We start from the raw sequence: 27,575 nt of genomic DNA, 5'->3' as shown, positions 1-27,575 counted from the left end.
TGTTCATGTCCACATCCGAGTGAAATTTACTGACGCTAAATCACAGCTTAGGAATGACCAGGAACGATCATTTGTTCATCATTTGTTTAATGCAAAGGGTGGGTTGTTAACAGCAACAGGGAGGGGTTTAAAAGTCCAAACACTCGTTAAATACATAACAAAATATCTTTCCTCTACTTCGCGGTAATTCGTATTTCACGGGTGGGTCTTGGAACGCATCCCCCGCCAAAAACGAGGGATCACTGTACTCTAAAAAACGGATATAACACACACACACTCACCAGTGGAAGACCCTGGTGGCCCAGGATAGCAATGAATGCTTTGAGTTGTAGTTGACCCGAGGTCTTGGCCTGGAGAACCAGAGGGAGCTGCTCTGCACCGTATGGTTGAATGACTCCTCTGGGATGAGGACTGGAGTACAGCAGAGACGGGTCCTCCTCATATCCCTACACACCACCACAAGCACACAGAAAAAAAGAAACAACCGTGAACAATTTATAAACGTATCAATCTGTTGTATATTAGTCCGTCAACAATGAATGAGTCAATCATTTATGTCCCTTTATTAGATACTAGATTCTAATTTAATTTCTGCTCATACGAACAGAACACATGCTCCTGCTCTGGAGGGATTTCTCTCTTCAACACTCCAAACCCAACTACATTAAAGTAGATTGTGATCAAGGCGAAACTGTGAGATTAGTCAAATATACGACAGACCTTAATAGATTTTAATATTTTCTACAATCTCTCATCTCACCCGTGGCCCCCTGCAATTTCTACCCCGCTGTTTCAAAAGCTACCCCTGCACCAAACAAGGCAAAGGCTTTGGGCGGTACCGGGGGTCAAAAGCTCTTCTTTGAATCAATATCCTCTGAACATTTCCTTCTGTTACTCCCAGACTTCCCTAGTCCCTCATCGGCACATAATGGATTCCTCTTCACTTACCTGGTCCAAAAGGCCATAGCACACAGGGAGGTCCGTGTCATTGATCAGTTTGACAGACTGCTGATAGGGGTAGCCCACAAAGCAGTGCTGGAAATGAAGCACAGTGCTCTCTAATCGGACTTCAGGAACAACACAACTGCAGAGAGAGGAAGTAAAAACCTCATATGTGCACAGTATAAACAGTTTTTTTGTTGGTTTTTTTGGTCCATGAGCGTGGATTTCTTACCTAGCCCTGATTGGGAGCGCCAAGACATCTTCACCCACACTCTGCACGTCCACCACCAGAGCTAGAGTGTACTGCCGCACCGTGTTGGAGCACAAAGTGACCTGCAGCATGCACACACACCTCATTATTAGATCCAAGATCTGAAATTTGTCTTAATGCATAAAAGCAGTAGCGCTGTTAAAACACAATACATTAACATTACAACACAGACGCACTGTAACAGCTTTCATAGATATGAATTAAGCTCTTTGTCCAGTTTAAGGATTGACTGATGTACAGAAGAATGTTCCAGTCGAAGCTCATTAAACAGTGGAACACCGTATCGTCGTCCCGATGGAGGAGGTTCATATTCACTGTTCAAGACATGATTACTATCAGATATTATGTTTTTTGCCAGCCGCATTGTGTTGTTGTAATAAGCGACCTGCTTACTGTTTTTTACAGATGTAGTCGATATGGTGTTTCTATGATGAGGTGGCAGCAGTCATTACACCAAGATATTTATGACTGCACCTGTTTCATTATTTCATTATTGAGAATGGTAGGATTTGCAACAATTGATTTTAGACCAAACAGGATTTCTTCTGTTTTCTGATTTATTTCCAGAGCATTGTGTTTGCTCCATGTGACCATTATACATTTAATATACATTTAATTAGTTACTTCATTAATTACTGTAGGTAGAAAAGACAAACGGTTAAGAATTACCTCACTGTCTCACTCAGACTCACTCTGTCACTCACACTTACCCTGTCACTCACTCACAGCTGTGGACAGTTTCACACACTCACACACTCTCCCACTCATTCACTCACTCACTCACATCTGTGGACAATGTCACACACTCACCCAGTCACTCACACATTCACAATTTGGACAATTTTACACATTGACTTAGTAGCTCACACACAACTGTGGACAATTTTACACACTCACCCAGTCACTCACTCACTCACAAATCTGTGGACAATTTCACACACTCACCCAATCACTCACTCACACCTGTGAACAGCCAGTCCCACATGTTTTGCACTGTGGAAGGAAATGTGGGCACACGGGAAACCCACACAGACACTGGGAGAACACACCATACTCCTCACAGACAGGAACTGAACCCTCAACCCCAGGACCCTCGAGCTCTGTGGAAGCCACACAACCTGAAGTGCCACCACGCTACACTTTTCAATTTACATTAGAAATATTACAAAATACTTTCACTACCATGACACTAGTTAGATTAAAATATTCCTTATTCACTGCTGCTCTCCACTGCAGTGTCCACAGCCCTTACTGCCCTGATCTCAGCGGACACAACACCAGCTGTGGTAAGTGGTCTTTACACACTGCGGTAAAACTGCAGCAGAGAGTTCTTCAGGTAACAGATTCTGTACTGCGCCCTTGGCTGGAATCCTGCTGGGCCAGCTGTCACAAGGTGGCACTGGGAGTCATCTGCCTCCTCAGCAGCAGGACACAGCTGCTGACCCCTCGTACAAACCCCTCTGCATCAGCGGGCCTCATTAGAGCTCGCTCAGGTGACAGAGCTGTCACAGATTGGGACTGGCACACCCAGCACTCCGACAGGAGACACCTCAAACTCGGAGAGGCCCGCAGACAGCTGGACAGATCCAGCAGATTAGTTCTTCTGAGGGTATGACAGCCAGAGCTGATGGGAAAAGACCACCGGCTGACAGTTACACACAGTGCTGGACAGCCGGCAAAGGAAGCAAGGGGAGATAATCACAGCTTGATGGGGCTAAGGGAGGAGAGTCACCTTTCTCTGAGCTCTTTTCTTTCTTCTGCTCTGTCGTTTTCATTTTCTCTACTACAGACAGCAAACCCTTTTTTTCTTTTTTCTTTTTTTAGACATCTGAGCTGTCCTAAGCTGATTAGGGATTAAAGTTCTGTTCTGCACAGAAAGGAATTCAAATTTGGAGCTTTTCTCAGTCAGGGAATTTCCTAAATGAAAGATAAAAAGTAGACTAAAGAGCTTTTTGTCTTGGGAGAATGCATTGTGCTTAGAAAGGGCAGGAAAGACAGCCTCGGCTGCTTTAGAAGGCTTACCGTTGCATATTGAAATCAATTCAAATTTCCTTTTAAATATGCAGTGAGTAAACTGAAAGCTCTGAGACCTGGAGAGTCCTAACTGGACAGATGTGAGAGTTACTGAGTAAATTCCATCTCTAAATATCACTCATTCTTTGTCACTAGTGAGCGGTACAAAGGAAAAATATTATATTATAATGATATCCTAAGGGGGCGGCACGGTGGCGCAGCAGGTTAGTGTCGCAGTCACACAGCTCCAGGTACCTGGAGGTTGTGGGTTCGATTCCTGCTCCAGGTGACTGTCTGTGAGGAGTGTGGTGTGTTCTCTCTGTGTCTGAGTGGGTTTTCTCCGGGTGACTGTCTGTGAGTAGTGTGGTGTGTTCTCTCTGTGTCTGTGTGGGTTTTCTCCGGGTGACTGTCTGTGAGGAGTGTGGTGTGTTCTCTCTGTGTCTGTGTGGGTTTCCTCCGGGTGACTGTCTGTGAGGAGTGTGGTGTGTTCTCCCCGTGTCTGTGTGGGTTTCCTTTGGGTGACTGTCTGTGAGGAGTTGGTGTGTTCTCCCCGTGTCCGCGTGGGTTTCCTCTGGGTGCTCTGGTTTCCTCCCACAGTGCAAAAACACACGTTGGTAGGTGGATTGGCGACTCAAAAAGTGTCCGTAGGTGTGAATGTGTGTGTGTGTTCCCCTGTGAAGGACTGGTGCCCCCTCCAGGGTGTATTCCCGCCTTGCGCCCAATGATTCCAGGTAGGCTGTGGACCCACCGCGACCCTGACCGCTTACAGATAATGAATGAATGAATGAATGATATCCTAAGACTATTCAACTATTTTAACACACTGTTGACTATTACATGATTAATGCCTAAAGAGGTCGTATTATACCCCTTTTCCACAAGTAAACACTGTCTCCTGGGTCTTAATGAAATGTCTGTGACGTGATTTGGTCAATATATCTCCAGGATGAAACCACACCACCACAGTGTTCTCTCTGTGTCTAAAAGTCCTGTTCACAACAACTCAGTTCAGAGTCTGTTCCTTTAAATGAAAATGAACCACACACAGCACACCCTCAGTGCTCTTATTTCTGCTGTTTCAGCTCAGTTCTCCCATTCCTTCACTTTTTTTTTGTCACATGGTTGGAGCAGTGCCGATGCTGAGATAACTTCAGGGAGTGGAGTTAAAACCCAGCATGCCTCTGAACATGTCGCCAGGTGAGCTCCCAAATTATTCACACTGTGATCATTAATCACAGGTAAGTGATGTCATCAGGGCTTCCTTGAAAACTCTAACCGAATGTTTGTGTCAGTGATACAATAATAACATTAAACTCAGCTTGTTCAGCCTCCTCAGCGATGCAGTCTCAATAAAATGGGACGCTCTGAAGCAGGATTTTGTCCTCATGCTCTGTGCCAAGCATTGGCTAGAGGTGTACAAACCTCACAGCTTTGGTCTCGGGAGATGGAGCTTCATGTAATACCTCTGGGATGGGTTAGTGTTTGTGATTAAGAACTAATGATCCAATAGTCTTTAGGTTTCACTAGAAACGGAGCACACACATAAACACACAGCCATGGCCGAAAGTTTTGGCGCCAGAACATTTTCCCAGAAAATTATTGCAATTGCATGTTTTGTTAAACACATAATTATTTCCTTGTGTGTATGGAAACAACAATCGCTTCCTATAACCATTTATAGGATGTATAACCATTTGTCCTATAACAAGCTTCTTACTCCTCTCAACTTTTATTTTGCAAGCTGCTCCAAATCTCTCATATTTGAAGAGTGCCTTCTCCCAACAGCAATTTTAAGATCTCTACATAGGTGGGATTTAATGGGATTTAGATCCTGACTCATTGCTGGCAACTTCAGAACTCTCCAGTGCTTTGTGTCCATTCATTTCTGGGTGCTTTCTGAACAATGTTTGGGTCATGGTCCTGCTGGGAGACCCACAGCCTCAGACGCAAACCCAGCTTTCAGACACTGGGCCCTACATTGCCACCCAAAATCGTTTGGTACTCTTCAGATTTCATGATGACTTGCACACAGTCAAAGCACCCAGTGCCAGAGGCCGTTCTTTTCTTTGTAGGCCTCATTTGGTTTTCAGTAAACAGTAGAATGACTCATCTGTCCACAAGACATTTTCCCAGAAGGATTTTGTCGTACTCACGTACATTTTGGCAAACTGCAGTCTAGTTTTTTTTATGTCTCTCTGTCAGCAGTGGGGTCCTCCTGGGTCTCCTGCCATAACATGTCATTTCATTCAAATGTCGACAGATAGTTTGCAATGACACTGATGCACCCTGAGCCTGCAGGACAGCTTGGATTTCTTTGGAATTTGATTGGGGCTGTTTATCCACCATCTGCATTATCCTGCATTGCAACCTTTCATCATATTTTCTCTTCGGTCCACGCCCAGGGAGATTAGCTACAGCACTTTGGGTTGTAAACATCTTGATTATGTTGTGCACCATGGACAAAGGAACATCAAGATCTCTGGAGATGGACTTGAGATTGTTGATATTTTTCCACAAGTTTGATTTTGGTTCTCAAGTCTTCAGCCATTTCCCTTTTCCTATTTCTGTTTTCCATGCTAAGTTTGGCAAACTCAGACACACAATGCAAAGATTGAATCAACTTTTCTCCTTTCTCCTGGCAGAAATACTTCATTTTCTGGAAAAATTCCAGGGTGCCAAAACTTTCGGTCATGATGACTGGGTGTGTGTGTGTGTGTGTGTGTATGTATTATGTATATGTGTGTGTGTATATATATGTCCTCCCCCTACACAATGTCAACAGTTACTAAAAGAATCTAGTATTATGACTGGATTTGTAGGAGGAATCCAGATCACCCAGAGGAAACCCATGCAGACACAGGGAAAACACACCTCACTCCTCACAGTCAGTGACCTGAGGTGGGGGTCAAAGATGCATCACCAGGACCCTGGGGCTGTGTGGCTGCAACATTACATGTAGCACCGCCATGTGGCCTGGAAGAGCTATACTTGTGGAATACAAAATTATCACAGCTAGCCATATATAAATACCATTAATCATCATTTATTCAGTTATTTAGAGATAAATAGAGGTAATGAACATTTTTCCCAATATACCACCCGGCACAATACCTGGATGTCAATTTTGCTCTGAGCCCGGATGGTGCCCGAACTGGGTGCGACCCTGAACTCTCTGGGCTTCTCAGATAGGCTGTCTCCCGTTCTCCACTCATTCCTGTTCAGCTGTGAGACCTGGTCCATGCTGGTGATGCTGTCCTTCCCCACGCCATCTCCAGGGATTCGTAGGCTAAAACTCATAGGTACCAGTGATGTATTGCTAAGCCAGCAGGTCAGGGTTTGAGGAAATCCTGATGATTCAATATGGAGAAAAGGGGCAAAGAAGTAGCACAGTAAATAATCAAGACAACTTTGTTATTGGCAGAAGGCAGGACATGGCAAGGGAGCTGGGGATATCGGTGAACGGTAAAGCATTGATCATCTTGATTAATGAAGAGCAAAGTGCAAGTTCATTTACCGAAGGACACCTCGCCAAAGTTGAGCTCTGGGACACTGAAGTGGAACGTCGGGCCCATTACACAGCCCCTGCCACACACAAAAGGACAGGGAGAGACACCCATTAAAACTGCACTCCTCACTGCCCATGAAGAAGTGAAGGTCACTGGACATGCAGCATGAAACATAATTAGCTAAATGTAGGAGAAAGACCTGCTAAAGAAGAAGAACAGTTGAGAGAGAGAGAGAGAGAGAGAGAGAGGAAAGAGAAATTAGGAAAGAGAAAGAAAAAACAAATCGATCTATGTTGCGCATGACAATGCGGAGTGGTCCCTCCATAATCTCTGCTTTCAGCATTTTCAGTGGTAATCCATCTTACTCCGGAGGAAGTGCCAGGAAGGGTAAATGCATTGTAAATGCTTCACCAGCCTCTGGCTCACTCATTCGATTCAGGTGCTACCCGTACAGATTCACTTAATCTACATAACAAGAAGCTCAAACGAGAGGGAGAGGTAGGGATAGATGTGAAGGAATTGTTTAAAAAAACAGGCCCTGGCCCGGAAACATAGGCCACTTTTCCACTGCAGAGCCAATTCATTCTCAGGGCCACAGCCGGTCATTGAGCTCCGGCGCTGGCTCAGGAGACTGATTACAGCTTCTTTTCCAATCTGTTGTGCTGAGTGGGATGGCACAGTGGCACTGCAGGTACTGATGCAGCCACACAGCTCCAGAGTCTTGGGGTCCTGGGTTTCACCCATGCCTCGGGTCACTGTCTGTGAGGACTTGGGTGTGTTTTCCCTGCATGTCCAAGTGTGTGACAGGTTGAATGTGTGAAACTGTCCACAGCTGTGTGTGTGAGTGACTGGGTGAGTGTGTGAAATCTTGCACAGGTGTGAGTGTGTGAGTGACTGGGTGAGTGTGTGAAACTTTCCACAGGTGTGAGTGTGTGTGACTGGGTGAGTGTGTGAAACTTTCCACAGGTGTGAGTGTGTGACTGGGAGAGTGTGAAATCTCCCACAGGTGTAAGTGTGTGAGTGACTGGGTGAGTGTGTGAAATCGTCCACAGGTGTGAGTGTGTGAGTGACTGGGTGAGTGTGTGAAACTTTCCACAGGTGTGAGTGTGTGAGTGACTGGGTGAGTGTGTGAAATCGTCCACAGGTGTGAGTGTGTGAGTGACTGGGCGAGTGTGTGAAATCTTGCAAAGGTGTGAGTGTGTGACTGGGTGAGTGTGTGAAATCTTGCAAAGGTGTGAGTGTGTGACTGGGTGAGTGTGTGAAATCTTGCAAAGGTGTAAGTGTGTGACTGGGTGAGTGTGTGAAATCTTGCAAAGGTGTGAGTGTGTGACTGGGTGAGTGTGTGAAATCTCCCACAGGTGTGAGTGTGTGAGTGACTGGGTGAGTGTGTGAAACTTTCCACATGTGTGAGTGTGTGAGTGACTGGGTGAGTGTGTGAAATCTCCCACAGGTGTGAGTGTGTGAGTGACTGGGTGACTGTGTGAAATCGTCCACAGGTGTGAGTGTGTGAGTGACTGGGTGAGTGTGTGAAACTTTCCACAGGTGTGAGTGTGTGAGTGACTGGGTGAGTGTATGAAATCTCCCACAGGTGTGAGTGTGTGAGTGACTGGGTGAGTGTGTGAAATCTTGCAAAGGTGTGAGTGTGTGACTGGGTGAGTGTGTGAAATCTCCCACAGGTGTGAGTGTGTGAGTGACTGGGTGACTGTGTGAAATCGTCCACAGGTGTGAGTGTGTGAGTGACTGGGTGAGTGTATGAAATCTCCCACAGGTGTGAGTGTGTGAGTGACTGGGTGAGTGTGTGAACCTGTCCACAGGTGTGAGTGTGTGAGTGACTGGGTGAGTGTGTGAAACTTTCCACAGGTGTGAGTGTGTGAGTGACTGGGTAAGTGTGTGAAATCTCCCACAGGTGTGAGTGTGTGAGTGACTGGGTGAGTGTGTGAAATCGTCCACAGGTGTGAGTGTGTGAGTGACTGGGTGAGTGTGTGAAATCGTCCACAGGTGTGAGTGTGTGAGTGACTGGGTGAGTGTGTGAAACTTTCCACAGGTGTGAGTGTGTGAGTGACTGGGTGAGTGTGTGAAACTTTCCACAGGTGTGAGTGTTTGAGTGACTGGGTGAGTGTATGAAATCTCCCACCGGTGTGAGTGTGTGAGTGACTGGGTGAGTGTGTGAAATCGTCCACAGGTGTGAGTGACTGGGTGAGTGTGTGAAACTTTCCACAGGTGTGAGTGTGTGAGTGACTTGGTGAGTGTATGAAATCTCCCACAGGTGTGAGTTTGTGAGTGACTGGGTGAGGGTGTGAAACTGTCCACAGGTGTGAGTGTGTGAGTGACTGGGTGAGTGTGTGAAATCGTCCACAGGTGTGAGTGACTGGGTGAGTGTGTGAAACTTTCCACAGGTGTGAGTGTGTGAGTGACTGGGTGAGTGTGTGAAATCGTCCACAGGTGTGAGTGTGTGAGTGACTGGGTGAGTGTGTGAAACTTTCCACAGGTGTGAGTGTGTGAGTGACTGGGTGAGTGTGTGAAACTTTCCACAGGTGTGAGTGTGTGAGTGACTGGGTGAGTGTGTGAAATCTCCCACAGGTGTGAGTGTGTGAGTGACTGGGTGAGGGTGTGAAACTGTCCATAGGTGTGAGTGTGTGAGTGACTGGGTGAGTGTGTGAAACTGTCCACAGGTGTGAGTGTGTGAGTGACTGGGTGAGTGTGTGAAACTTTCCACAGGTGTGAGTGTGTGAGTGACTGGGTGAGTGTATGAAATCTCCCACAGGTGTGAATGTGTGAGTGACAGGGTGAGTGTGTGAGTGACCGGGTGAGTGTGTGAAACTGTCCACAGGGTGAGTGTGTGAGTGACTGGGTAAGAAATGGTTTTTATTCTTTCTTTTGTTGAGTGCAAATCAACTCAGAACATGTTACCAACCCTCATTCACTCACAACCTCTGGTTAACTAACAGTGCTGAGAAAATCAGAGGTTACAGAGGTTAACCTTTCATCAGAAAGGTTGTGCTCTATGCTCAGCTCGGTTCCGTTTGTGTATTTTGAGATAGAAAAGAATTCAGCAGCATGGTTGCACTTGCAGGAAAAAAGAGAGGCAATTACCTGAAGGTGAGGCTGAGAGGCTGGGGGTTCCCCTGCACAGTGAAGTCAAAATCTTCTGAGAATGTGCCCAGTTTCTCAGAGGAGAAGCGCACCTCCAGAGCATGGCAAGCCCCAGGCGGCACCATTCCCTCAGCAGGGATAAACGAGAAGCACAATCCCATAGCAGTACTGGGAGGCGACAGCTTGAACGGGGCGTCAATAAGCCCCTTATTGCTCAGGAGCACCTAGGGTAGGGGTAAACACAGACAAGCTATTAACCTGTCGCCACTGTGAGGAGATCTGTTGATACATGTCAAGGTCGTATTCTCAATGACATGTTATCCCTGTGTGTTCTGATCTACTTTACATTTCATATTATGTCTTTAGAAACATCTCTCTGGATGCTCAGATCACTTCGAGTAATCAGACCTCAAAGCTCTCAGGCCAAGTCCGGGTTGGTTAGTCTGCAACTTGCTTAACAATTACAGCAATGCAATCCTAAACAACCATGAAGACAAAATGACAGACCTGGGCACGTCATGCATTTTAAATAATTCAGCTCCAAGTGGATTTGACCTGTGCCAAAAACCCTCCTTAACTGAAACTGGTAACGAAAGCATCGTTTCATTATTCATCAGCTGCTGAATTAAATTTATCCATAGACCATCGCCAACAACTGATAGAATCACATTGATTCTAGTCTCCATTCATTGTTCTTCAATGGTTAATTGGTAAGTGGAAGACTTCTGTTACTACACGCTTTGTGTCTCCTAAAGCTGGGCAGACACTCTGCAATTTAAGCCTGTTTTTAAATCTGATTTGGTAGTCACCGACTACACTGTAGGATCGGGTACAGTCTCAACTTCATCTGTCTTCATTTGATGAGCAGTGGTAGGAACAATGCCTGATTAGGACAGACATTACAGATGTGAACAATGTCTGAGGAGGCCATTAAAATCCTTGTTATACTAAGTTTTTGTGAGATAAAATTAGTTATATTGTCACGCCCTCGTCCTGTCATGTCTGTTTTCCCGGCCATGTGCTCGCTCTCAGCACATGGCTCTGTTTGTTGTTGCCCTAGTCCCGCCTTTGTTCCGCCTCCTCGTCTGTGTCTCACTTGTCCGCTGTCCTCGTTATCTGTCTCAGGTGTGTCTCGTTTGTGTTAAGTATTTAAGTCCCCTTGTATCACTTCCTCCTTTGTATCAATTTCTCCTTTGTTTGTTCCTAGTCATGTCGTGTTGTTTCTCACCCACTTCAAGTCCTGTCATTTTGTTTAGTCTTGTTGTTTCCACTGTTGCCTGTCTTTATTATGTTATCTCTTTTGTTAAATTAAACTCACTGCGTATTAGCAATTGCGTCCGCCTCCGTCAGTCCGCCCGGTGATCCCTGACATATATATAGTTTCCTATGCCTTATATCTGAAGCACATGTGTTGGGAATATATATATATTCAGCAGTTTCCAGTAAAGATTCAATCATGACTCAGGGTCGCGGTGGGTCCGGAGCCTACGGGGAATCACTGGGCTCAAGGCAGGAACACACTCTGGAGGGGGCACCAGTCCTTCACAGGGCGACACACACTCACACATTCACTCACACACTCACACCTGGACACTTTCGAGTCGCCAATCCACCTACCAACGTGTGTTTTTGGACTGTGTGAAGAAACCGGAGCACCCGTGCCACCCCTGTTATTGTTACTGTAATTCTGTATTTTTTTATTATATAAAAAAAGACCTCGTAGCTGTGCTTGGAGCCAACAAAGACGTTCCCCACATCCAGCTGTTCAAAGTTGAACTGCAGTTTTGGCCCCATGCCCTCTCCCTTTATCCGCAGAGGTAGACGGGCCTCTCGACCTGCGTGGAGAAACAGACAGAAATGTACGCAGGGCCAAAATGAAGAAACTCACTGCAGTGTCCACTACATTTGCCTGATATTCCGTGGATTCTTATTACACGATACATTCATTAATCATCATTGCACAGCAGTACAATTAAATTTCCCAATTAACCCGTCCATGGCAGTGGAACCCCCCCCCCCCTGTTTTTTTAACAGGATATGAACTGATTCATGAAAAAAAGATATCATGAGAAAATGACAAATTCACAGTTAGTTATAGTTGACTGCATCCCTGGTCCACAGCAGTTGACAGCATGGGTTTTTGCTTCCAGCAACTTTTAAACCCTGACTGTATTTAGGTCACCATTAATCCTTGAACCTATACTCTGGCAAAATACATGCAAAATACATACATACAAATACATGCTCTCTTTTGATGGATGGGCTTAAATACACACATGGAAATCTGTCAACGAGACGTTTCAAAGATATAGAAACACTGACCATCCGTAACATTAAAGCCTCCCCTTTGTTTCTACCCTCACCATTTTTGGTGGACTATTTTCAGTCCAGCTGTGACACTGAGGGGTTTGAAAATTCAAGCAGCACTGCTGTGTCTAATCCACTAATGCCAGTGCAACACAAACTAACACACCACCACATCTGTGTCACTGCAGATAAACAAAGTATAAAAACAAAGTATGCAGAGCAACACAAAGACTACAGTCTGTAATTGTACAACTACAAAGGGCACCTATATGGTCACTGGAGCTAATAAAATGGACAATGAGTGTAGAGGTTATTTTACAGTTTTGGCTATTTTTACACAGTCAATAGGTCGGCCATTACCTGTGATGTCACAGTACAAAGTATGTTGGTAGAGTTTAGCTTCCCTGGGCTTGAAGATGATGTTGATTTCTGCTGTCCGGTTTGGCCAGATGTCCCCCTCCTATAAACAATGCAGAGAGACACTGTCAACTCCAACACAGCAGTCTTTCCACTCCACCAGACGCTCAGCTAAAAACTGCACCCCAGGCACTTCAGCTGCTTCTGGGCTGGTGAGTGTCCTTGCAGTATTACTACAAACGTGCGGTGTACAATCTAAGACACTAACGAACACCAAAGGAAGAAAAAATATAGTAAACACCACATTAGCAAAATTAGCTAGTTTCCATCAGCTACAGTAACAGCACCCAATGATCCAGTGCAGTACCACAGCATTTTAGACTCATAGTAATGTAGCAGCTACAAACAAAGACTGAGTCATTCCTCCCCAAGGATTTGAGCAAGTTTTTCCAAACTACTCAAACCTCACTTCAAAACCTGTGCTACATCACCGTTCCTGTTAGCAACATTCGTCAATCCTTTTCAGTCAGTGTTATTTATTTTCAATCCACAGCTTGTGTACAATACCGGGGAAAAATGAGGTAATGAAGTTCTTTTAAACAAATAAATAAATAAATAAATAAATAAAACACCCAATAAAAATGAAAAAGGTGTTCCTTCAGAAACCGTGGCTGCAAATGTTTAATGCTGAGACAGAGACACACACTTCAGACACAGACTTACAAAAGCACAAACACAATTCCGAAGCACAATATTCAGATGCTTGGTGCTTCCATCTTTTGGAGTATTTTGTCCCAGGTGGTTTTTAAGATGTCTATATTAGGACTGTACACTTGTCTTTATGTGTGTGAGTCTGTGTGTACTGTGTGTGACTGTGGTGAGCACGTTCGCCTCTCAGCGCTGGGATCTTGGGTTCAAGTCCCACCTGGGTGGAGTTTCCATGTTCTCCCTGTGTCTGCGTGGGTTTCCTCCGGGGTCTCCTTCCAAAGACATGGAGGTTAGGTGAATTGTCTTCTCTAATAACTGCCCTAATGTGTCTGTGAATGTGTGTGTGCCCAGATGTGGATTGGCTCTCTGTCCTGGGTGAAACCCTAGCGCCCGATGCAGTCCTCCAGGTGGTCGAGAGTACGCTGTGTGCATTTGGCTGCTGCTTCTCACCAGTGTGTGTGTAGATTAAGTGTTGATTGTAAAGCATCCTTGTGTTTCTAGAAAGGTGCTATATAAGTGTAACATTAAATAAATAAATAAATAACACTTACTTTATGGCAGTTAAATTTGAATGTGTCTTCCAGCCAGGCGTTCCCTATGATACACCATTACATGTCTGAAAGAACGCTGTATGAAAACCATGTACAGAATAACTGAGAAAAGCACAGTGTTTAGTTAAAGATCTATAGTCCTGCAAAGTATGGAGTTTCTACCATAAAACTGAATGGAACTTCGGGTTCCACCATGATAGACTGTGTGTGATAAGACTGCCCTTATCACACACAATGCCACAAGCCCGGGAGGCTAGCACTGTGCTTGTGTGATGGGGAAGAATAGAGGCCATCATCCCCAGCTAGAATGAGCAAGGCATCACGATTGAACTTGTGGTCTCCAGATAATAGGGCCTAGGCTGGGCTATTTTTTTATACACTACATATACAAGGCTGCAGATGCACAAACATAGAGGGCCTTTTTCAGTGTGAGAGAGATATGTACTGAAGACAGGCCACTTAAAGGAACACTAGGTAAAATTTGGGGGTTTTTTTTGCTGTTGGAGCTCCCCCTTGTGTATGTTTACAGCACTGTACTGAAATCAATGGGGTGGTAGAGGCAGGAGGGTTGATTACCTATGCTCCTCCAAAAGTTATATAGTGCATTTTCTGCAGTGCTGAGACTGGAATAACAACAACCCAAGCCCTGTTCTCCTTATCACAGCTCAGTGGAGCATCAAAATGATTTTGAAGCTGCGATTTTAAGGTAAAAATATGACATAGCGTTCCTTTAAGTAAGGTATCGCCTGAAGAAAGCTTAGCCCTGGTGTGTTAGTGTGTGTTGTGCTGGTAAAGGTGGATCAGACACAGCACGGCTGCTAGAGTTTTTAAAGCCCTCGGCGTCACTGCTGCACTGAGAACAGTCCACCGACCAAAAACATCCAGCCGACAGCGTCCTGTGTCACTGATGAAGGACTAGAGGATGAGCGACACACACTGTGCAGCGACAGATGAGCTACTGTCTCTGACTCTACATCTACAAGGTGGACCACTGTAGGAGTGTCTCACAGATCAGACAGTGAATAGACACAGTGTTTAAAAACTCCAACTGCACTGCTGTGTCTGATCCACTTGTACCAGTCCAACACACACAAACACACCACCACCACTACATCAGTGTCGATGCAGCGCTGAAAATGGCCCACCTCCCAAATCCAACCAGTGGAGGTCCTGACCAGGCTACAGTCTGGAAGTGTAGAACTTCACAGTGCTACTGTGTGTGGTCAGTGGAGCTAATAAAATGGACAATGAGTGCATACACAACGTATGTGTACCTAACCCAGTGAACCAGTTCAGTGTAATAACCACTGCTTGCTCACACACCAACACACACACACACACACACACACACACACACACACACACACACACACACACACACACACACACAACACACACACACACACAGCCCTGTAGTCAACAGCATGTGGCTGGAATGTCAACTGCCCTCCAGTCGTTAGTGGTCAGCAGTGGCCGTGCAGAGATCTGACAGTGCAGGCGTGAGACTGCTTACCCAGCATGCAAAGGGGAGGGACATCCACACTCAAGCTGAAGCCATGTACACATTATTCTTTTTCATTCTGTCGCATTCCCTCACTGAAGCAGCTCTGACAGGGTGGCCATATGAGGCATAGTGCCCTCCCCTCTCTCCACGTGGGTGTGTTACTGGGTTTAGGGACAGAGTGGGGTTTGAGTGGGGGCTGAGAGAGTGTGACTACATCCCCAGAGGCACTGTCTCTTCTCATTGGTCATAGCCTGTGGTGAGTTAAGGTAAAGAGTCAGATCCAAGGCAGTGACTCAGCGCTCTACAGCTGGCTGGACACTAGGGAAAGTGTTTCTCTTCCCTCCTTTCTTCCCTCACTGTTTTTCTCAAACGACAGAGGACCTGAGGTGAAGACAGTGCTGCATCTCCAAACATAGAAAAATATACTTAACATGGACATATTATGAAGAACAATCACATGTTCGATACATGTGCACATTAACTGGAGGATGTGGGCTCTTCCAACCCACACACTGTGAAACAAGGCCACCCAGAGGGTTTTTAAGGGCTGCGTAACACTAAATATATGGGATAAGACACGCTACTCTGATGTTGCTCTGCTTCTTTTGTAGAGGTCAGAGACTTTACAAATGTCCCTCTTCTCTATGTCTTTTTATGTGAGTGTGCAAGGATGAGTTTAAATAGAGTAAAACTGGCAGAAAACAGAGAAATAAGAGCAGTGAGTAAAAACAGTAAAACAGAATGTTGAAGAAAGAGAACCTCACTGCTGTGCGCTCGGGTCGGGGCTTATTCTCATTTAAAGGAAAAGGAGCTGAAACCGGGTGCTCGGAGGAAGGCTGTTTAGAGCAGAACACTACTGTGGTGTTTGGTCCTTTTGGTATTTGGATTAAAGCAGGTCCCAGACGTTTAATTAAACCACAGAACTCTCTTCCCTTGTGGGAAATGGATATATGTCATTGGTAAACTATTCACAGTTCACAGAAAAGTGGTGGAACACATCACTCGATGTAACTGAGATTATAAGAGGTACCTTAGGCACGCTACCAGAAGCTGTGCTTTCCTCAAGAGCATTTGGTGACAGAAAACATAATATTGAAGAGAATAGATAGGATTAGGGCCAGTGTTCCCTGCATATACCACAGTCCAGAGAATCTGTCCTCAAAGCCCCATAGGCATTAGCTTTAGCTAAAATGGATATTAAAGAGGATTAATTCAGACACAATGGCTTAATGAAAGAGATCCAATGCCTTTACTCGTGTTTACTGGTTTTCAAATGGGATGTTCTTGCATATTTAAGTATATTGATGTCCATTCCATAACATGACCTATTATTATTAAAATGGAGGTCAGTAGCTTTATAATTGGAAATAACATTCACCTGCTTTGCCTGAAATTCAAGACTAAGAATTATACTCTGTTCTTATTTTCTTTGGCCTTTGGAGCAGCGTAGCTACATCTGGTACAAACTCTACAAGATACCAGCTGCACTGTAGAACCATGTAGAAATGACTGAAATGCACATTTGCTACAAATTGGCCACACTACGCTAAAGACTAGGGCTGAAGTGAACTAAACAGTTGATCAGAACTGACGCACAATGACGTATTTTACCTGTAAACAATGTATCGCACGGTGGTTGGACGTGAAATGCATTGTTCTAAAGAAAAAGGGCTTTGATGTGAAGTACTGAACAGCGCCCCCTTAATAGGGCAGTTCCTAAATGTGAGCGAGTATGTGAGTGGGTGAATATGTAGGTGAGTATGAGTGGGTGATTGTGTTTGTGAGTAAGTGATTGGGTAAGTAGGTAGCTGAGTAAATGAGTGAATAAATTAGTGGTATGGAGGTGAGGTGAGCAAGTGTGTAGGTAAATGATCATGATTCTCTGGAAAGGAGCATTCACATCAAACCACTCCAAATAACTTGTAAAACTCACCCAAACAATGCTTGCCACAGATGTAACTGAGCTGTAGGCGAGACAGATTTGGCCTGAATGTGTATGGAAATGCCTCAGTGAAAGTCAAAGACTGCACAATTAGTCTCAATCTCTATGGGTGAGGATGGCACTCTTTCCCCCACTTTCAATCAGCATCATATTAGCTAATGTGGGGATGTGTTAGCAGGCATAGCAGATCTGCCCAGTTCTCCTCCTAGCGTTTTCAGCTGTCCAATGGCGTTGTGTTAGCGATGGTTAGAAAAGATGCTGTGGCTGGACAAAGCTTGTGCTGGTCTCACCCTCCATGAATGATGTCTGTGTTTGACAGAGGACTCTTAGCTAGCGGATTAAAAAACACGTATTTGTCACTTATCTTTTAAAATGAAATATAAATGAAATAACGTGTGTGTAAAATCTGACAGTTGTCATGTGAATCAGTCAAAATACGTTTACACACTGAGGGTTAGGACAGTGGGACATGGTTTTACGTAGACAGTGTCCTGGATTTGATTGGTGAGGGCATTAGGGGAGGGGAGGGGGTGGGGAAAGGGCAGGCGGTTCATCAAAGTGCTGAGCTAGTATCCTCTAAAGCAAAGCAAACTCCAGAGATACACATCTGTCTCTGTCACACAGGAAAGAAGCTGTGGATGAATGAGAGAGTGAGAGAACAGGCACCAGCGCTGAAGACAAAACCCAAACGCTCTCTCTCACACACAAAAACACACACCCACATTGTTCCTGACATTCAGCAGATGCACAGTGGAGAGAAAGAAGCTTATAAAAATCAAATGCTGGTTTACAAGCACAATGCTGAATACCACCTTTAAATGACACTAACTGCAGCACTGTCAGGAAGCTCTGGGTTTGCGCATCTGCACCCTATGTTCAAAATATCTCCATTCATAATTAGTAACACCATTCAGTTACATACTGTGCTGTTCACACTGACCCACATACAGATACCTCTCAGCTAATTAGTGACATATTCTGCTTGATATAAGCTGCAGTGCTGCGGTGTGAGATGAGTTTGGTTTACACCATATGTTTAGGCATATGGTCGTACAGTACATGGACATCCAAGGCTTCGGATTTAATTGCTTGCTGTGTTCTTCTGCAGGGGGTGGACTGATTGGACTGAGAATCAGAAAACAAAATGCAGAACACTCTAACAGTGCAGTGTGATAGATACAAGATGAGGTGAGACCCACAGTGAACCTGACATGGTTCATGCTGATAATACGATGAGCAGATTGATCTTTACATCATGTTTGGAACTAACAGTGCATGTGTTTTGGGCACAATTAGAGCTTGTATCATTCATTCATTCATTTTCTATGACCACTTCATCCTCTTCAGGGTCATAGAGGGTCCAACCCAGAACCATTGGGCACAAGGCAGGAACACAATTAGGGCTTGTATCAATTGGCCAATCAAACCAACCAGTGAGGTTTCAGCCAAAGCACCCGTATTTATAAACACTACTTTAAATATAGCTCTAAGCAGCATTATACACTTTTTAAATACCCTGTTTTTTGTTTGAAGTACAGTATTCCTGCCTTGCGCCCAATGATTCCTGGCTCTGGACCCACCGTGACCCTGAACTGTATAAGGGTTACAGATAATGAATGAATGAAAAAACATTGAATGAGAAGATGTCCAAACTTTTGACTGGTACTGAACCTTCACAATATGTGGAATACGGCCTAAAACAAAGGAAAACCTCCCTGAGTGGGTGTGTCCAAGCTTTTCATGGGCAGTGTATGTCAAGTTGTACAGTGAGATCTGTGGAGGCTTCATAGGATATTTGATAATATATGGAGCTTCATGCTGAGTGTTGGGGGGAAAGGAGAAAAACCAGCCTCCTCTGGGGAGAACTGATATTAAAATGGGCTCCCAAGAGGTGCAGTGGTCTAAAGAGCAGTCTTGGCTGATTACAACTGTGAAAAAAAAAAAGAATTCTTAAATTGTGCTGGAGCACTGAAGTTATTTTAGAACCACTAAAGTGTGTTAAATTACAATAATTAATATATTGTAATTTTGCCAGTTATATTAAGTCACTCTTAATATATACAGAGTAAATTAGTCATGATATTTTCACCATCAAGATTAGGAAAGATTAACTGAGGAGGTCTAGGTGGCAGCAAATTCAAGGAAAAATACAGTCGCCCCCTGAAAAATTTTCTTCTGTTTCCTGGCTGTAATTGCAGAGTGACACAGTCAAGAATAAATGGCTAGAACTGCTCAAAATGATCTGCATTGATTTGATGGAGAAGGATAAATTGGCCTTAAGCACTGGCCCCATCATCAGGAGCTCGACGGTTCGATCCCGATCATGCCTCTGAAATCTGAGGAAGCATTATGCTCCAAGGAATCATAATTGGATTCACTCTCTCTGGGTGGGTAGGATGGGCCTTTACCTCCCCACATTACACAGCATGAAGCCATCCAAGGCAGGCATCTGGCAGCTGGTGTGACAGATCTGGGCAGTTGGTGTTCTCTTGTACCGTTCAGTGGCGTTACATTAGCAACAGTGTGAAAAGAGGCGGTGTTTGGCATCACGTGTGTCAGAGGAAGCATGTGCTTGTCCTCATCCTCCCAGTGCTGGTGGCATTTTGTGAGATAGGGAGAGGACAGCCAACAGTTAACAGGGTGGGCAAATAATGACTGGGTGAAAATCCAGCAAAAAAAAACAAAAAAAAACAAGGGTATTACCTAAATAAATAAATAACAGGAACCAACAAAGAGTGCTAGGAATCCTAGGACAGAATGGACAGTATAGTGACATCTGTCACAGAAACACACCACACACTACACCAACATTCTCTTTTGTACTCTTTTTTTGTTCTGTATCTCTTTTTTTCCTCTTTACCTAAACATAGTCTAATATGGCTTCTGCTGATGTAGCCGGGTGTGTGGAATGTACTCGATGGGTGTGGCTTATCTTCAGCAGCCAATGGCTGACAAGATCCCACCCTCCTGTCAAAACAGGACCACAGCTCAGAAGCAGATGCTTTTTGAACCAAAAGCAAGACCATGGAAGTCAAAAGCGAGAAAACATGTTTTTAAAACTCTGAATATTAATAACATTCATTTATTCATTCATTCATTGTCTGTAACCCTTATCCAGTTCAGGGTCGCGGTGGGTCCAGAGCCTACCTGGAATCATTGGGCGCAAGGCAGGAATACACCCTGGAGGGGGCGCCAGTCCTTCACAGGGCGACACACACACACACACACACACGCACTCACACCTACAGACACTTTTGCGTCGCCAATCCACCTACCAACGTGTGTTTTTGGACCGTGGGACAAAAACGGGGCACCCGGAGGAAACCCACGCAAACACAGGGAGAACACACCACACTCCTCACAGACAGTCACCCGGAGGAAACCCACGCAGACACAGGGAGAACACACCACACTCCTCACAGACAGTCACCCGGAGGAAACCCACGCAGAGACAGGGAGAACACACTACACTCCTCACAGACAGTCACCCGGAGGAAACCCACGCACACACAGAGAGAACACACCACACTCCTCACAGACAGTCACCCGGAGGAAACCCACGCAGACACAGGGAGAACACACCACACTCCTCACAGACAGTCACCCGGAGGAAACCCACGCAGACACAGGGAGAACACACCACACTCCTCACAGACAGTCACCCGGAGGAAACCCACGCAGACACAGGGAGAACACACCACACTCCTCACAGACAGTCACCCGGAGGAAACCCACGCACACACAGAGAGAACACACCACACTCCTAACAGACAGTCACCCGGAGGAAACCCACGCAGACACAGGGAGAACACACCACACTCCTCACAGACAGTCACCCGGAGGAAACCCACGCAGACACAGGGAGAACACACCACACTCCTCACAGACAGTCACCCGGAGGAAACCCACGCAGAGACAGGGAGAACACACTACACTCCTCACAGACAGTCACCCGGAGGAATCCCACGCAGACACAGGGAGAACACACCACACTCCTCACAGACAGTCACCCGGAGGAAACCCACGCACACACAGAGAGAACACACCACACTCCTAACAGACAGTCACCCGGAGGAAACCCACGCAGACACAGGGAGAACACACCACACTCCTCACAGACAGTCACCCGGAGGAAACCCACGCAGACACAGGGAGAACACACCACACTCCTCACAGACAGTCACCCGGAGGAAACCCACGCAGAGACAGGGAGAACACACTACACTCCTCACAGACAGTCACCCGGAGGAATCCCACGCAGACACAGGGAGAACACACCACACTCCTCACAGACAGTCACCCGGAGGAAACCCACGCACACACAGAGAGAACACACCACACTCCTAACAGACAGTCACCCGGAGGAAACCCACGCAGACACAGGGAGAACACACCACACTCCTCACAGACAGTCACCCAGAGGAAACCCACACAGACACAGGGAGAACACACCACACTCCTCACAGACAGTCACCCAGAGGAAACCCACGCAGACACAGGGAGAACACACCACACTCCTCACAGACAGTCACCCGGAGGAAACCCACTCAGACACAGGGAGAACACACCACACTCCTCACAGACAGTCACCCGGAGGAAACCCACGCAGACACAGGGAGAACACTCCACACTCCTCACAGACAGTCACCCGGAGGAAACCCACACAGACACAGAGAGAACACACCACACTCCTCACAGACAGTCACCCGGAGGAAACCCACGCAGACACAGGGAGAACACACCACACTCCTCACAGACAGTCACCCGGAGGAAACCCACGCAGACACAGGGAGAACACACCACACTCCTCACAGACAGTCACCCGGAGGAAACCCACGCAGACACAGGGAGAACACACCACACTCCTCACAGACAGTCACCCGGAGGAAACCCACGCAGACACAGGGAGAACACACCACACTCCTCACAGACAGTCACCCGGAGGAAACCCACGCAGACACAGGGAGAACACACCACACTCCTCACAGACAGTCACCCGGAGAGGGACTTGAACCAACAACCTCCAGGAGCATATGAAGTCTTGCTATTTTAACTGGAATAAATATTGGTAAAAATGAGTAGATTTTAATATCAGTGTGTGTGTGTGTGTGTGTGTGTGCGTGTGCGTGTGTTAGACACCTCAGGCTCAATGAATATGTGCTGGTCACTGTAAGCTAGGCGGTCCTGATGGAGTTGCCTGCGCCTCTGTTGAAAGGTGCGCGAGAGCAGGGAGAGGCGATCTCGCACAGTGGGGTCAGCTTCACACTCAGTCAGAAACTGCTCCATCTCATCGTCCTCCTCCTGCCGCAGCTCTGAAGTGAATCTACGGGTAAGAGAGAGGAAGAATGATTCTGATCAAAGCATATACATTCAGACTTCTCCAGAGAGAGAGCATTCCAGTCCCCTTAAGCGAAGTAGCTTTTCTGACAGATTCCATTAACAGCACGAACAAGACATTACAATGATCCACAAACCCCACTACTCAAGCTGTCAGGAACGAAACCCCTGAGTGCAAAAGGCACAGACACAGCTCTGAGAATCAAAAGCGAAGCCTGATGAACCTTAGTCTGTGCTGCTCCTCCTCCTCCTCAGTGGCAAAGCTCTTCCACCGGTAATGCACGACCGTGTCACTTCTGTTCAGGATGGCGACTGTGCGCTGGCTGGCCATGGTGATGTAGGTCTTCTCCACCAGCACCGAGTTCTTGTCCAGTCTCACGTTGATATCTGTGGAGGCTCCGTATAAACTGATGTAGATGTCCTCTCCTGAAACAGACCAGGAATCGATCAAAATAGGGCACAATAAACACACACTCACATCTGCTTTGAGCCACTGGGCTTGAGTTTTGTGGTTTAGGACAGACACTTGACTGAGTTTGATAAATAATATTTGTATTCGAATGCTCTGGAGGATGAGGCTACTTTTGAACTGTTACCAAGATGGCGCTGTTGCAGTGCTGTGATTCCAATAAACAAAGGAGCTCTCCAGCTGCACCCTGTCACGTGACTCCACAGCCCCAGAAACAACTAAAGAAGTGCGTTTCAAAACGAGGCTCCGAGTCAGCAGCAGAAGATGCACAGCGTAGCAGCTTTTTGATTTGCTTTGGTCAGTTTGGCTATATTCAAATCAACAGCCTCGCGCTTGAGCAGACACCGTGACCCTAACAAAACCATGATGATGGAGAAAACATGCTCACGCCCCTGCACACAAATTGGAAAGAAGTATTCAAATAAAAAGCGCAGGGCAGCTGTCATTCTCTCTTTGCGCTGATAAACAGCATCAGGCGGTAGAGGAATGGATCAGAGGGTGTGGCTCCTTGAGGTCCTCATCTAGACAAAATACGTGCAGAGTGTGATTCATCTTTCATAGTTTTCCCAGCCAGATGAAATCAGTCCATCGACAGAAGCCAAACAAGGCAGCGTTGCCAGCTCTCAGCTGATTGACACACACTTTGAGAGTTGGGTGTGTGCATGATAGGGGATAGAGATCCAATTCCTCTAACCTACCTCTCCGGGTCTGAGAAAACAAATTTACAAACAGCCTGCAGGTAAAACTCTGCCACATGACATGATGGATGGAGCCGGAGACAAGAGATAGATTGATTTTTGAAAACTGGGGATTCAATTTGGTTCATAGTCAAACGAGATTGTCAACCAATTCTCATACACGTGAGGCGACTTGAAAACGCAACTATAACTAAGGATTTTACAAAGCTAACCACGTTTCTGCTGCCCCTCCACGTTCAAAAACAAGTTAGCGTTTCAACAAACGATTCCGGGTCAACGTGGATCTAAGGCCCTTTTGCCCAGAGGGATGTTTTTTCCATGATGTCTGGAACATTCCTCTCCTCTGCGGGACATTTGCAAAGCATCTAGCTCGCTGTTTCACGCATGATTGCGTTTGCCTCCATTTAACAGATTGCATAAGACGTGCACCGACTGAGCCGTGTTATATGTTCACACAAGCATTGCGTGTATTGGGCAGGGAATACTTTTTATTTTTCTCACCATCAGGTTCTCTCTCATGGCCCTATTCTACAGAGACCTCAACACAAACATGGAGGGTCACCAGAGGCCTGGAACACGACCATTTGGCCCCCTCCTGGGGATGGTTTGGTATCAGGTGTAACACATTGCTAACCCCCCCAAAAAACACACACATATATATACACACACACACCCTGCATATGTTTTCTCCTGTTTGAGAAAAGCTGTACAAAGCGAATGAATTCAGTGCAAGACACTACAGACATGAGTGCACAGGAGGTTATTTTAAAATCAACTACAAACACAACACATATCTTCAGCAAAGAATCAGAGACCAAATAAATTATTACTAAATACCGTACACAGTGTAGATTGACATTTCTACAGAAAACCATTGACCAATAGGATGCTTAGGAACAGCTGCACAAAAGGTCACCATGTCCAACGCCAAGTGTGAGGTCGAGGGGTATAACACACACTAGGGTTCAGGTCTCTAGCTGGGATTTAAAAAGGGCCAGCCAGTATTTCACTGCACTACTAACATTCGGACATTTTAAAATCCCAGAACATTTAGATTATAGTTAATTTATTGGAATCTCTTATGAGTATTTGGAGGTTTGAAGGTTACCTTCCTGCTCTTTTACAAAAGGAAAATCATCTCGTCTCTCCGTAATTCTTAGTAATACACGGGACACATCTGTTAATGCCTTTCTGACAAGTTCACCACATCTTTTCTTTAAACCAACACAAAATATCCAGATCATTAAGCCACAACACCAGAGAGCGTTTTGCTTAGTAAGTTTTTTAAACGTGTCTGTGACCTCCATTACATACAGCACCATTTATAAATCAGACTTTCACACAGAAATGTAAGTATTTGTAAATAAATGTCTGGTTCTTTATCAAGTACAGGAGGTCCTCGGGTTACGTCAGTCCCGAGTTACGGTGTTTCGTGGTTACGACACATCTTCCATTTACTGTATAAAGCCTTGTTTTGATGTAAGTGGTTTTGCGTCGTAAACGTCGTAACGTGAACTGCGTGTTTGGGATAGGTGTTAGTATAGGATAAGTGCTTACAGTTATGTTATTTACGTACAGTATTTACGTATGTTCCGACTTACACCGAAAATCGGTTTACGACGCGATGTAGGAACGGATCAACGTCGTAAGTCGAGGACCCCCTGTAGATTATTTCTGTTTGATAAAATATAAAGAACTTGAGTTTAGTAACATTAAAATAACACTGTTAATATGAACCGTACGGCCTGACATTTACATGTTTACATCACTACAGTTAAACAGCAACATTTTAAAAACATGACTGGTTTAATCCATTCATTCATTCATTGTCTGTAACCCTTATCTAGTTCAGGGTCACGGTGGGTCCAGAGCATACCTGGAATCATTGGGCGCAAGACGGGAATACACCCTGGAGGGGGCGCCAGTCCTTCACAGGGGAACACACACACTCACACATTCACTCACACACTCACACCTACGAACACGTATGAGTCACCAATCCACCTACTAACGTGTGTTTTTGGACCATGGGAGGAAACCAGAGCACAAGTTTCTCAGTTTTCTGAGGTGTCTTGTGATTGGACTACACACAAGAATCACCTGGAACACAAGGGCCGGAAGATCACATGACACAGGGAACAGAACCAGGAACCACAACAAAACACAACACAGAGACCAGGACTGAGTACATTACAAGCTGCTCGAGCGGCTCGGTGGAAATATGTTTCAAATCATTTAAAAACGTTTGAGAAAGTGGACCTCAGTAGGACATTCCTTTAAAACTCCTCTCTAGGACCTGACAGATAAGTTTAAAAACAATATACAAAATATATATAATACAAGGTATTTTTACAACACACTCCAATCCAAGGTTAGTGCACTTTATCCTTATTGATCCAAATACATAGTGAAATGTGAAGTGAAGTGAAGGATACACCAGGACCATCCTCCAAATCTCTACAAAAGAAGGATGCATTTTTCTGTTGTATGCAAAGGATCCTTGACACAACCTTCAGTGAATTAACAGCCACAACATGCAGCTTTCTAAGACCGCAGCCTAGACTTTGGAACATCGTGACTACGTTAGTGTGTTTCTTTTTCTTTTCTACTCTTTTATGTGACAGGGATCATTACGTAAAACATCCTTTTTGTGCACTTCTTTTGGACAATACAGTGTTTATCAGCTGCCTGTCTGCCTCCAGTCTTGAAGACACCTCACTCTTAAAGTGTTTTAAATGATCTGAGGAAACTGCTTTCCACACATTCTTCACTGCTACCCATTGACAGTCCAGTGGATGGATCCTTCCACTCCACACATTCCCCAGTATAGATCCATAAGCTCTTAATGGGCTTTAAATGGTGCATGAACTTCACTTAAAGAATCGTGCTGGATCTGGCCTGGCCTTGCTGTTTCCATTTGTAATCAAGACACACAGAAGACACCTCACGAAACAGAGTATGTCCTATGTGCAAGTGAGGAATTCATTTCACTGTAAGTGAAAAATTCTATTTATAGATAGAGGCAAGATTTGATCACCGCCTTTCAAAGGCATCTTCTCATTTTACATTCATTCTCTCATTCCTAGTCATGAGGGAGGCAGTCATATACAGCTCTGTCCACATTCGAATGTACAGGACTTTACTACAGATGAGATGGAGCCTCCCTCTTAAAAAACGGTCCTTTAAAGGTATTTCACTAAAGAAAATGGTTCTATAGAACCCCCACACTCAAAAAAACTGACAAGGGTTCTATACAGCGCCAAAATGAGTTCTGCTATTGTTATTATGTCAAGCTTGTAACAGTAGAAAGATCCATTTTCAGAAAGATTTGACATTTACAGCCATTTACATTACATTTATAATCAATCTGAAAAAATCTTTCACAATGCAAGGAATTCATTAAGCAAGAATATTTTTTTTTTTAACTTTTGACTGTTCATGATTCTGTAGAGAACGACTGAAGAACCCTTGAAAAAACATCATTTTTAAGATTGACTTGAAGACTTGATGGCACAGCTCCAGGAACCTGGAGGTTGGGGGTTTGAGTCCCGCTCTGGGTGACTGTCTGTGAGGAGTGTGGTGTGTTCTCCCTGTGTCTGCGTGGGTTTCCTCCGGGTGACTGTCGGTGAGGAGTGTGGTGTGTTCTCCCTGTGTCTGCGTGGGTTTCCTCCGGGTGACTGTCGGTGAGGAGTGTTGTGTGTTCTCCCTGTGTCTGCGTGGGTTTCCTCCGGGTGACTGTCTGTGAGGAGTGTGGTGTGTTCTCCCTGTGTCTGCGTGGGTTTCCTCCGGGTGACTGTCGGTGAGGAGTGTGGTGTGTTCTCCCTGTGTCTGCGTGGGTTTCCTCCGGGTGACTGTCTGTGAGGAGTGTGGTGTGTTC

At 45.4% G+C, this 27,575-nt stretch overlaps 1 protein-coding gene across 4 annotated transcripts in view; it reads right to left on the bottom strand.

Annotated features, from left to right (window-relative positions):
- hydin (HYDIN axonemal central pair apparatus protein) overlaps window positions 1-27,575 on the bottom strand; it is a 134,149-nt gene that overhangs the window by 89,873 nt on the left and 16,701 nt on the right. For all 4 annotated transcript variants that reach the window (XM_066684401.1, XM_066684403.1, XM_066684405.1 and 1 more), the window contains exons 8-17: window positions 22,756-22,957; window positions 22,334-22,517; window positions 12,493-12,592; window positions 11,542-11,660; window positions 9,826-10,049; window positions 6,741-6,808; window positions 6,338-6,573; window positions 1,175-1,275; window positions 949-1,084; window positions 282-446 (exon numbers count right to left, since the gene is read on the bottom strand). In XM_066684401.1, coding sequence (XP_066540498.1) covers window positions 282-446; window positions 949-1,084; window positions 1,175-1,275; window positions 6,338-6,573; window positions 6,741-6,808; window positions 9,826-10,049; window positions 11,542-11,660; window positions 12,493-12,592; window positions 22,334-22,517; window positions 22,756-22,957 — 1,535 coding nt within the window. The remainder of the gene's footprint in view (window positions 1-281; window positions 447-948; window positions 1,085-1,174; window positions 1,276-6,337; window positions 6,574-6,740; window positions 6,809-9,825; window positions 10,050-11,541; window positions 11,661-12,492; window positions 12,593-22,333; window positions 22,518-22,755; window positions 22,958-27,575) is intronic.

The sequence above is a fragment of the Hoplias malabaricus genome, chromosome 11, assembly GCF_029633855.1.
Source record: "Hoplias malabaricus isolate fHopMal1 chromosome 11, fHopMal1.hap1, whole genome shotgun sequence".
NCBI classification, from domain to species: Eukaryota; Metazoa; Chordata; class Actinopteri; order Characiformes; family Erythrinidae; genus Hoplias; species Hoplias malabaricus.
This window is presented reverse-complemented; position numbering and strand designations above follow the sequence as displayed.